A 13,333-nucleotide genomic window follows, 5' to 3' on the forward strand; every position below is an offset into this window, starting at 1 on the left:
CTAACCCTCCGATCTATAGAGGGTTAGGATCAACCCTCTAACATTCAGATTGGAGGGATAGGATCATCCTATGGAAATGATTTTTGGAGCATAACCTATTTAGGCTATGGCCCAACTAATGGACGGTTTGGATCATCCTATGGTGTGGGCCATACATAAAGTGAGAGTGCCCAGTAGTGTTGATAACATTTAAATGTGGTTTTTATTTTATTAGAATTTGCTATCAAGCTTCTCCTTTGGCAATTTCTCGGCAAGTGGCCTTTGTGTATGCAAAATGCGCGCATCCAAATGTTGCTAAAATGTTAAGTAATCATTACACCACAAAAAGTAAATTAGCTAAATTATAAAGTTGGGAAAATGACCAAATAGAAGGAGTTTCTATTGACTATGACATTTCAAGAGGGGTATTTTCTAAATCACCAATTAAGAGTGCATATGACTAAAATGCCCTTGACTCTCTCTCTCTCTCTCCTCCTATCAAATCACCTTTTTGAAATGATTACATTTAGAGAAAAACAAATCCCAAAACCCACCTTTTTCCCTCTTCTTCTTCTTCCTCCCACCTACCAAAAAACGTACGTATGAAAAACCCAAAAACCTCCATTTTTGAAACCCAAAAACCTCCATTGTTAGATGCCAAAAGCTCCATTCTATTGCTGAAAACCTCATTTTTAGATGTGAAAGCCTTCCTAACCCTTCATTGCATTGCACAACGCCTCCATTTTTAACAAATATTGGAAAAAAACGCTATTGGATTTGGAAATCTTAAAAATCTTCACTAGAAACCACCATTCCATTGCAGAAAGCTTCCATTTAATGGAAAGGTGTGTATTTTTACCCCTCTCCTCTCTCTTTCCATTATAAGGCATGTTTATAAACTTGAATGAAAGTTTTCCATGTTAAACTACTGTCTTCCATTGCAGAAAGCCTTCAATCACTATTTAATCTTATTTAAATTACTTTAAACACTTTATAATCATTGTTATTTTTCTGTAAACCACTAATTTCTTAAGTTTAACCAGTATTTCACTACCATAAACCGGTACTGAAGTGGGTGTTTATAAGTGGTTTATGTAGCTTCTTTGGTTAAGAATCCTCCGTAGTGGTTTATAATCGTAATTAGTGGTTTATTAAGGCTTACCAGTGGTTTAGAGTGTTTATAATTGGTTTATAAGGATTTATAAATGATTTAAACAGGGTGAGCAGTAGTTTATAGTGTTTATAAGTGGTTTAGAGTGTTTACAACTGGTTTATATAGGGTAAACAGTGGTTTATATAAGGCTATCAGTGATTTAGGGTGTTTATAAGTGGTTTATGTAGGCTTATCAGTGGTTTAGAGTGTTTATCATTGGTTTATACAGGGTAAGAAGTAGTTTATACTGTTTATAAGTGGTTTATATAAGCTTATCAGTGGTTTAGAGTGTTTACAACTGGTTTATATAGGGTAAACAGTGGCTTATATAAGCCTATCAGTGGTTTAGACTGTTTATAAGTGGTTTATGTAGGTTTATCAGTGGTTTAGAGTATTTATACATGGTTTATACAAGGTAAGAAGTAGTTTATAATGTTTGTAAGTGGTTTATATAGGTTTATCAGTGGTTTAGAGTTTTTACAACTGGTTTATATAGGGTAAACAGTGGTTTATATAAGCCTATCAGTGGTTTAGACTGTTTATAAGTGGTTTATGTGGGCTTATCAGTGGTTTAGAGTGTTTATACATGGTTTATACAGGGTAAGAAGTGGTTTATATAGACTTACCAGTGGTTTTAGAGTGGCTTATCAGTGGTTTATAGTGTTTATAAGTGGTTTATATAACCCTATCAGTGGTTTAGAGTGTTTATAAGTGGTTTATATAGACTTACCAGTGGTCTTAGAGTGTTTATAAATTATTTATTTAGGATTACCAATGATTTAGAGTGTTTATAAGTGGTTTATATTGGCTTAACAGTGGTTTATAGAATTTATAAGTGGTTTATATAGGGTAAGCAGTGGTTCATATTTCCTTGTCATGACTTAGTAGTGGTCTAGAGTGTTTAAAAGTGGCCCGAATTGTCTTAGTAGTGGTTTATGTTGTTTTATGGAGATTTAGTAGTGGTTGAAGTTGTGTATAATTCTAAAATGGCTGCTTTACTTGTTAATTGGAATGATTTTTTTTCAATTGGTTATTTTGACAATGGTTTAATTTTGTGTAAACAGAAGAACGGTAGAACGAAGAGCTTCTTTTATCTTACACGTCGACGGCTTTGTAAAGGATGCGGTATCATTTGAATACATCGGCGGGAAGAAGTTGCCCGTAATTGTGGGTCGAAAAAAAATTGTGAAAAAATTGGAAGCAATTAGGGGTTTAAACCAAACTTTAGGGCTCTAAACCATACAATTCTAAGAAATTAGGGGTTCAAACAAAACTTTACGACTTTAAACCATATATTTCTAAAAAACATAACCAAACTTTAAGGCTTTAAACCATAGATTTCTAAAAAAAATTAGGGTTTTAGTTGCTGATTTTCCAAACTGAAAGAGAGAGAGAGAGTACTAACCCTAACTTATTGGTTTGAGTCTAAACTGATTTGGGAAAATTATAGAGTTTTCTAAACTGATTTTCCAAAATATACGGTTTTCTCAACTAATTTGGGAAAATATAGGGTTTTCTAAACTAAATTTCTAAACCAAACTTGGAGGTTTAAACCAATAATCTGTGAAAAATTTGGGGAAAATTAGGGGTTTAAACCAAACTTTAAGGCTTTAAACTAGGGGTGAACATGGTTCCGGTTCGAACCGAGGAACCGAACCGAACCGGCACATATGGTTCGGTTCGGTTCGGTTCTATATGTATATGGTTCGGTTCCGGTTCCGAAATCCGGGAACCGGTTCAGATTCGGTTCGGTTCTGGGTTTCGGATTCCGGAACCGAAAACCGAACCGAGAACCGACCCTCACCTTAAGTTCTTAAAATCACCCCCCGCCAATTTGATAAAATCACCCCACTATCTATATAAAGTTATAAACACTCTGGACTGCCAGAAAAATGGAAAATGGTACAATAAAAAAGTGCATGAGAGGCCTGATATACGCCCACCCATGTCAGATAGTGTGATCTGAACCCTTTATTTGGTAGACCCTGTTGTGAACATGACATGATCAGAAAGTTAGTCTCACCGAATGATCCCAAACATCCAATCAATGCCTACAGACAGACAGCTGCAAAAACAGAGTAATATCCACAATCAGGTTGTATGGATGAATTGTTAGAAATTAGGGGTGGACATGGCCTAATAAACAAGGCCATTGGTGAAGGTTGGGTAAACTCAGAACCGAACCGAACCGAACCGAACCGAACCGATTATATATGGTTCTGGTTCGGTTCGGTTCCATATATATATGGTTCGGTTCTGGTTCCAATTTCAGGGAACCGATTATATATGGTTCGGTTCTGGGTTTAGCCCAAAACCGAACCGAACCATGTCCACCCCTACTTTAAACCATAGATTTCTAAAAAAATTAAGGGTTTAAACAACTGAAAGGGAGAGACTACCAACCTGTGAGAGGAGGTTCACTCAGAATAAGAGGATACCGGAGAGAGGTGCACGAACCTGAGGGGCATTGTGACCCTCTAATGGACGGTTGGGATCATCCCATGAGAGAAAAGGGCATTGTGGCCCTCTAATGGACGGTTGGGATCATCCCATGAGAGAGAGAGGGGCATTGTGACCCTCTAATAGACGGTTGGGATCATCCCATGAGAGAGAGGGGGGCATTGTGGCCCTTTAATGGACGGTTGGGATCATCCCATGAGAGAGAGGGGGGCATTGGGGCCCTCTAATGGATGGTTGGGATCATCCCACGAGAGAGAGAGAGACAGAGACAGAGAGAGAGAGAGAGAGGGCATTGTGGCCCTCTAATGGACTGTTGGGATCATCCCATGAGAGAGAAAGAGAGAGGAATTGTGGCCCTCTAATAGACGGTTGGGATCATCCCATGAGAGAGAGGGGGGCATTGTGGTCCTTTAATGGACGGTTGGATCATCCCATGAGAGAGAGGGGGGCATTGGGGCCCTTTAATGGACGGTTGGGATCATCCCATGATAGAGAGGGGGGCATTGGGGCCCTCTAATGGACGGTTGGGATCATCCCACGAGAGAGAGAGAGAGAGAGAGAGAGAGAGAGAGAGAGAGAGAGAGAGAGAGAGAGAGAGAGAGCCCTCTAATGGACTGTTGGGATCATCCCATGAGAGAGAAAGAGAGAGGAATTGTGACCCTCTAATTGATGGTTGGGATCATCCCATGAGAGAGAGAGGGAGAGGTGACGATATTTTAAAAATGAGGGTATTTTTGTCCTAAACCCTTGCAAACCAGTCACCATCACTATAGATTGGTTATTTCCAAGTCTCCCCTCTTCATATGTCATAGTCAGTAGAAAGTCCTTTCATTTGGTCATTTTCCCTATAAAGTTTTGAATGAAAAATTACCTAGAAAGGGTTATAAAATTTTTAAATTACGAAAAAAAATACCAAATCACAAATCCGGAGGTTATGACAATTACGGGAAAAATAGAGGCCGTCAAATCAAAATAATTATTACAATCCCATATTTGCGGTGACCCGGCCCACCCGCGGGCCGCGCGGGTCACGTAAATTTTGACCCGCCAAAATGCGGGTCATTTTCTCACCCGACCCGTGGACCCGCACCCGCATCACCCGCGGGTTGACCCGGCCCGACCCACCCGTTTGCCAGGTCTACATGGCAATCATGGATTGCTTTGTGGGGAGGTGGAGCCCTCCTTTTCAAGATGCCATAATAAGAGAACAGTTATTACAATTCTACCAATAAAACATTGAGATAATGAGATCTGATTCTCTCATTTATGCCAATGACCAGTTTCTGACTATGGTACTTTGGGGTTTTATAGACCAAGTAAGTTCTAAATAAGGGAGATGATTTTCCACTCCCTTTTTTGATACTGCCTCACTCCTAGCTTTACCATATACTTTTCTCTTCAGCTGTTAAAATTCCAAATCCAATCAACAGTCAATGAGAGTAGCTTAAATAAAGAGAGGGTAACAATCTATCTAATCTAATCTAACTACTATATATAAAGGCAAAATGATGGGTTAATGTGTTCCACCCTTTGCCGTTATTTCCGCTTGTGTCCCACTGCCATAATTCCACTCATTTGCCGTTATTTCCCCTTGTGTCCCACCTTTTCCATGCACATCGCCAATACTCTTTTACCATTAAGCCCTTTGCTGATATCTAACATTTGCCTCTATGAGAAATTATTTGAGGGTAAAATTGTAATCTACATACGAAAAGTACCGACACAGGTTACCTGTCTATGATAATTACGGCAAAAAACTACAAAGAAGAGTCAAAGACATATGACAATGGCAAAAGAACTAATTTATATTACTCATGCAGGACGCTTGCAAAATATTGATAGATTCCAGGCACCTGAAGAGGAACAACAATTATGGAAACCTCTATTGATTGGAGGGCTACGATCAGCCTATATCAATTGGAGGGCTAGGATCAACCTATGAAAATGGTTTTACGGGCACAACCGATTGATGTTGTGTTCCATCACATGGACAGTGTTAAGATCAACCTATAACCCTCTATAGATCGAATGGTTCGGATCAACCGATGAAAATTATTTTTGGGGCACAACCTATGTAGGAAGTGGCCCATCCAAAAGAAATTTCTTTTCTTTTTATCTAGGATTTACACGTCAGCATTACTCTTTTACCATTAACCCCTTTGCTGATATCTAACATCTATCTCTATGAGAAATTATTTCAGGGTAAAATCATAATCTACATACGAAAGGTACCGACACAGGGTACGGGCCATACCGTACATTTTAATAGAGTGAGGAGTGCGATCATCAAAATACGGTGAATCGGGTTGGGTTGGGTTGCGAAAAATCAACCCCAATTGGAAATCGGGTTGGGTCTGGTTGGGCTGTCGGGCAACCCGACCCCACCCGAAATCCGAATTTGGGTTCCATCTGAAGAAGTTCTGTATATTTGTGTTTTTCTTTTTCAACATTGAAATAGTCTCCACAGTCCACAATGGACGGTTTGGATAATCTTATGGTGCCGGCCATACTGTACTTGAATAAAGTGAGGAGTGTGATCATCAAAATATAGTAGTGCGGATAATATTTCCCTTTGTTAATTATTAGTCCCTGTTTGGTTTGGATTTTGAGAACCGATTGTGAGTTAAAAACAGATTATTGGTGACTCACTATTTGTTCTCAAAATCCAAAACAAACCGGCTTGAGTTGAGGTGCTCAACAATTGGTATCATATCAAATCGGGTCAGCCCGGCCGACCCAACCCGAACTGGGTCAGGTTGACACCCAAGTTTCACCCCTAACGATGACGAAAAAAATTACTTTTTCTTATTCACTATGTGAGGGTCAAATTACAGATTGTTGATATTACGAATGCATGACACCTGTAAAAGTATTGACGAATTCTGGGCACCTTAAGAGGAACAACAATCATGGAAACCTCTATAGATTGGAGGGCTAAGATCAGCCTATGTAAATGATTTTACGGGCACAACCTATTGATGTTGTGCTCCATCACATGGACGATTTAGATTAACCTATGATGTGGTATGTACAATTTTAAATGGATAGCACGGGCATCACACGTGCATTTTTACTAGTATAAAACTAAGGGAGGACCACCAATGTCATCTCATTCAAGTCACATCTGAAAGAATAAGGGCACTGGTTTAGTACTTTAAATTAGTAATTTCTATATTTTGATAACCACAACGGTTCCATGAAAATGTTTTCTGATTCAAATTTGACAATTTAAAAAACAGTGACAGATCGATTAAAAAATAACATGCATGTCCATTTGTCTTCTCTTTCTCAATCTCCCACACCTAATGTCTAGTAGTTTTTCTCATTGAGGTCAATGGAAGAGGATATGTATTTTCTTTGATGAAAAGGACCGTGACTCAGTACATATGCACACGTGGCATAGGTACTTGGTGATCGGGACCTTTGATCCGATGGGTCATCACAGGGCAACCCATTGGATCTATGACTGAGCCTGAACAAAGATACCATTTTCGAGATAGGGACCTGCAAAAATCAACAGTTTGGTTGGTTGCATATTAATGGACTTACTAACAATATTCATGAACTTGATCACTCTACAGGTGGAACTGGGTCCATACAAAATGATAATATTATTTTTTGAATGGCTAATAAATTAAATTAAGAAGCAATCAACAACCATAATGGAGGTCACGTCATACACCACAGAAAAAGGAAAAGAAACATAAAATATCAAAAACAAAAGATTGAGAGAGAGTGAGAGAGAGTGCTGAAATTTAGCTTATGATCTACTTGTGTGAAGAGCAAAAATTCACCAGATCACAATTCAATGGTTGAAAGCAACAAGGAGAGAGCAAATATCACTGTCATTTACACACAGTTGTCAAGTCAAGAATTGACACTATGCAAACCAGTAAGTCCAATACCATTGCCAAGCCATTAAACATATCACTGTTATTTACCTTCCACTCATCATGACGTAGAAGAAAAAGAATATCAATGCGGCCTAAGTTTTCAAGATCCCCGTCATACAATGAGAGCACTTTGAAACGCACTGAATCATTCCACATCTTAATCACCATATTATCCTGCATCGGAATACTAATTCAGGTTTCTGAGTTTGAGTTTGCTGCCCCTCGGAATCAAAAGTATCTATAACATTATGAGGTACCTCTTCTACTAACTGATGTAGGACCAGGAGAGAGAAACAAAAGAAATGGAATAAAGAGAAGAAGAAGAGAAGAGAGGGAAGAAGATAGGGAAGAAGAGAAGGAGAGGAGAGGAGAACTAGAACTAGAAGAAGAGGAGAAATAGAAGTAGAAGAAGAAGAGATTAGAGAGAACAGGAGGAATAGAGGGAGGAGATCCATGGATCACAGGCGGTATCTCCCCATGGCCTTTCGCCTCTGAAGGCTTCCTTCCTTCTTAATGCCCAGCGAATATAGGGAGTTTAACATTAGGAGAGAGAGAGAGAGAGAGAGAGAGAGAGAGAGAGAGAGAGAGAGAGAGAGAGAGAGAGAGAGCTCAAACATCACCCAGCTTTATTATTTATTGGGAAGAAATGAATGATCAAATACACCATCTTTCAAAATTGTGAAATTCAATAGATCAAGTCAATATAGGAAAAAATGATGCTAAAAGGAATAATTTTAAAGAAATTTTAATGCCCTCTTCTCATTATGTACTTATCTCTAGCTTTCTCATCAATTGACGCTGGTGAGGGTCAAGCATGTAGCGACACTCTTCAATTCATTCTCCGACACATGCTCTATTGATTGAGTATCCTTCAAAGACGACTCCGAGCTGCTCATATCGGAACAAAAAACACATCATCAATAGTGAATCGAGTCTGATCGATTGGTGACTTGAAAACAACTAAAAGAGAATTCCAATTGGGAAATGATCAGCTGGAGAATCTCCCAAATGTATTTCGTTGCCCTCTTTGCTCCTCTATAAAAACTGGAAGAAACAACAATATCATACAAGCTCTACCTTTCAAACAAAAAAAATATCATACAAGCACTTCATTACATCACTTCAAATATTTGCTTCTCACAACCATATTGGGGCAGCAACACTCAAACGCATCCATGACAGTCTTCAAAAAGGGTCTCAAAAACCCACCTCAATCTGCTTCAACATGTTGCTACACCGGTTCATCATCCGATCAAGGTTCGACAATAGGGGAGGGCCTTAACTGTGATTTTCATTCATCTTATTTAATTTCTGCTATCAAACCCCTAATAGCATAATTTGTGCTTGATTTTCCTCATTAAGTAATCCTCATTTTCTGATAAAAATATTATTCATATAACAAATTGGATTGAATTTACACTTAGATTTTAATTTATGTCAGATTTTTTAGCAACAATTAGTGTTCGATTTTTTGAGTTAAATTGTTAGGTTCTTTTTAAATTCCATTTCCATGATCACAATTTGGTAGATAATTAACTAAAATATTTTATATGTTTAGGTTCACATTAACCTAATCTATTCCCCACACTACAAACCTCTGCTTTTTGTCATCTATTTCTAAAACCCATGTTTCGACTCCACTACTTGAATATATATTAAATATTTTCTTCGCCATTTACTGTTGATTTATTTTGCATACATATAAGACTGCTTAATAGACAATATTCCATAGTTGCTTCCAATCCAGATTTGATGCTAATCAACTTGATCTTGTCTTGTCAGATTCGGGTTGATCATTTTATTCAAATTGTCATCGGCTACTACTATCTGAAATATATACTTCATATATAACTTTACTTCATCCCCCTATCCACTAAATCTGCTCTACATGTATAACTTTACTAGGATCCCATAGTGGCAATTATTAGTCGATTGCATTTGTTAAACCAGTAGTTTATATAATGTGATCCAAAGAGATATCACTTATTTGATTATCATACACTACTTTGATTAGTTTATACATTGAAAACTTCAAAGTAACAGTAACTTACATTCAAAACTTAACAAATTCACCCATATTCAATCCATCTATTTATTTTCTTGTATTTGCATATGCACTGTCTATTCTCATCTTAAGGAAACAATATATTTTTTATTTAAGAATCAATTATCACATTATTCAAATTGCTTTCAATTCATAATAATCAATCTTTCTTCTACTTGCACACTTACATTAACCTACTAATCACTTATTTCCTTATCTAAAAAATAGGATATCAATCACGTCATTAGGAAACAAACCCGTAGACGAGGAACTGAAGCCTCGTGGGTTATTATTTTGGGTTTTACAATTTGATGGTGTGTAGTTAAAAGTATTTTATATATATTTTTTTAATGTATTTAAAAATGGTTTTGTACCATGTTTTAACAAACCGATGATGACATTTCTATCTGTTTTTTGTGCTAGAGACTTTTTAATCCCATCTTTTGGTTTTGCATTTTTTCTTGTTATATGTTTTCTAACTATGATCAAAACATGGTGTGAGAGGGTGTAATTATTAGTTTCCTATCACATTAGAAACAAGCAGAGCAATATACAAAAAAAGTACCTTGATTCATAAGTCTCTTTGGAGTCGATAAATGACTGTCTGTCATCGATGGTGAGGTTGTCGAAGAAGGGAGAGATCTCATCATATTCATGAGGCTGCGATGCTGCGACAACGTATTGGGACTGAGCGTTTTGAACCCATAAAGGATTCAAATTATCAGTATTGAGATTACCATTACCATTGGTGGTGTTAGCATTAGGAAAAGATTGGTGGGTGGAAATAGGAATTCCATCAGTTGGTTGTTGCTGATCATGATTCTGGAACAGTGGAAAAGCACTGTTATTACTGATAGTAGTTGCCAATTGCAACTGAGATGAAGGATGATGAGGAGATGAGATTTGTTGTTGTCTACACTTAGCAAGTTGGGCATTTACGGCATAGAGCTCTTGTTGGGTGTGATGGATTTGGAGCTGGAGATCGACAATAATGCCTAGACAACCATTAACAGGATATTTCTCACGAATGTTGGCATGACAAATAATGGATCGCATTGCTTTGCGTCTCTGATTTGCATCCAATTGTTTCAAGATTTTGAGAATGTTACTAACGCCGAACAATCGATGAACATTTTGGAATTGCTTAGGCTGGTCAGGTGGGAAGTACGGTGCGAGCGGGCAATCGACGGCGCACTTTCGTCCCTGGTATTTGCACGCTGCACAAGCTTGGCTCGTGCCACCCTTCACTGTCATTTTTTATGGGTACTAGTTTGAGAGAATGAACAAAAAGGGCTAAAATGAATTGGGTTTGTGGAGATTGAATAAAGAAGAATTGATTGAATTGGGTAATTGGGTTTTGATTGAGAGAATGAACAAATAGGGATAAATTGAATTGGGTCTGTGGAGATTGAATAAAGAAGATTTGCTTGCGTTTGGCAATCGGGTTTTTTTTTTTTTTTCTAAGTTGGGTGTGCTGGGATTGAATGAGGGGTGGTGGGGAAATAAGAGAGAAAGGAGAGACGTGAGAAGAAGGGAGAGGGGGAAGGGGTCGTTGCAAATCGAAACGGATTCATTGTTATGATCTCTGATGATTTGGCTATGAAGAGGAAAAAGTAAAAGCAGCGAATTTAGGTAAAGGGGTTTGGGGAGATCCGAGGTTTAAGGGGTGGAATATCAATACATCTAATGTTTAAGGGGGACACGTGTGGATCCGTTGGAAACAATAAGCAACAAACCAGACTCATTCAAATTTATCCAAATTTTGAAGGAAATTGAAAAGTCTATCTTACAGTCCCAAGACTCCAAAATCTCTGGATGTTGAATTTGAAGCTTTTGAGCTGCAACGAATGTGAGAAGAGAGGGGAAGCTCAATTTCTACATTGTTTGTACCACAAATGTTCCCTCTGTGATTTATAAAACCCTTGACTTTTTTTACTAGTTTTGATTAAACTAATTTTTCTAATTAACTATGATTAGCTGAATGTGGGAAGCTGAGGCTGCGCCACGTGTCACCCCCACTGCATTTCGAAATTTAATAACGCATTAAGGGAATGTAGCACACCGTTTCACACGTATTCCTCTATCACACGTAACCTTCAGAACGTGTTAAAGGGATGTGGCACCCGGACTTTAAAACGCCTAAAATCAAAGAATGGAAAAATCGCCAAAAATCAAGGATTGATTAAAATAATATCTCTTCACAGATTAAATCTCCTAAAATAGGAAAATACGCTTCTTATTTTAGATTTGAAAAACAAAGACTAAAATCAAGGAATGGAAATATCGCCTAAAATTAAGGGTCTATACACAGAACTGGCATGTATATTTCACTCTCTTAAAAGAGACGATACATAAAAGTTGTGTGTATAGATAGATACACGCTCTATTTATGGAGAGTAATGCCTATTGGACTTCTATGAATAGAGACACAAAATTTAAAAAAAAAATTGCAATTCCGTAGATAGAGAGAGGGTTATAGATAGTTTTTTAGAATACTAATTTTTCTTCGACCCGTGCATCGCACAAGACTGCATCTATCTCTATGAGAAATTATTTCAGGGTAAAATCATAATCTACATACGAAAGGTACCGACACAGGGTACGGGCCATACCGTAATTTTAATAGAGTGAGGAGTACGATCATCAAAATACGGTGAATCGGGTTGGGTTGGGTTGCGAAAAATCAACCCCAATTGGAAATCGGGTTGGGTCTGGTTGGGCTGTCGGGCAACCCGATCCCACCCGAAATCCGAATTTGGGTTCCACCTCAAGAAGTTCTGCATATTTGTGTTTTTCTTTTTCAACATTGAAATAGTCTCCACAGTCCACAATGGACGGTTTGGATAATCCTATGGTGCGGGCCATACCGTACTTGAATAAAGTGAGGAGTGTGATCATCAAAATATAGTAGTGCGGATAATATTTCCCTTTGTTAATTATTAGTCCCTCTTTGGTTTGGATTTTGAGAATCGATTGTGAGTTAAAAACAGATTATTGGTGACTCGCTACTGGTTCTCAAAATCCAAAACAAACCGGCTTGAGTTGAGGTGCTCAACAATTGGTATCATATCAAATCGGGTCAGCTCGGCCCGACCCAACCCGAACTGGGTCAGGTTGACACCCAAGTTGCACCCCTAACGATGAAGAAAAAAATTACTTTTCCTTTTTCACTATGTGCGGGTCAAATCACAGATTGTTGATATTACGAATGCATGACACCTGTAAAAATATTGACGAATTCTGGGCACCTTAAGAGGAACAACAATCATGAAAACCTCTATAGATTGGAGGGCTAGGATCAGCCTATGTAAATGATTTTACAGGCACAACCTATTGATGTTATGCTCCATCACATGGACGATTTAGATTAACCTATAATGTGGTATGTACAATTTTAAATGGATGGCACGGGCATCACACGTGCATTTTTACTAAGTATAAAACTAAGGGAGGACCACCAATGTCATCTCATTCAAGTCACATCTGAAAGAATAAGGGCACTGGTTTAGTACTTTAAATTAGTAATTTCTATATTTTGATAACCACAACGGTTCCATGAAAATGTTTTCTGATTCAAATTTGACAATTTAAAAAACAGTGACAGATCGATTAAAAAATAACATGCATGTCCATTTGTCTTCTCTTTCTCAATCTCCCACACCTAATGTCTAATAGTTTTTCTCATTGAGGTCAATGGATATGTATTTTCTTTGATGAAAAGGACCGTGACTCAGTACATATGCACACGTGGTACGTGGCATAGGTACTTGGTGATCGGGACCTTTGATCCGATGGGTCATCACA

The 13,333-nt window shown here is 38.0% G+C and overlaps 1 protein-coding gene across 1 annotated transcript; it reads right to left on the reverse strand.

Moving 5' to 3' along the window:
- Window positions 1–8,090: 8,090 nt before the first annotated feature.
- On the reverse strand, window positions 8,091–11,116 carry LOC143860089 (LOB domain-containing protein 27-like). The gene is made up of 2 exons (XM_077370605.1): window positions 10,095–11,116; window positions 8,091–8,373 (listed from the first exon to the last, which is right to left on the reverse strand). Exons 1-2 carry the CDS (start codon window positions 10,781–10,783, stop codon window positions 8,274–8,276), a joined length of 789 nt encoding a protein of 262 aa, XP_077226720.1. The 5' UTR covers window positions 10,784–11,116; the 3' UTR covers window positions 8,091–8,273.
- Between the last annotated feature and the right edge of the window lie 2,217 nt (window positions 11,117–13,333).

Source organism: Tasmannia lanceolata, unplaced genomic scaffold, assembly GCF_043159265.1.
Source record: "Tasmannia lanceolata isolate RefF3 unplaced genomic scaffold, GAP_Taslan_0.1 ptg000003l, whole genome shotgun sequence".
Classification (NCBI taxonomy): Eukaryota; Viridiplantae; Streptophyta; class Magnoliopsida; order Canellales; family Winteraceae; genus Tasmannia; species Tasmannia lanceolata.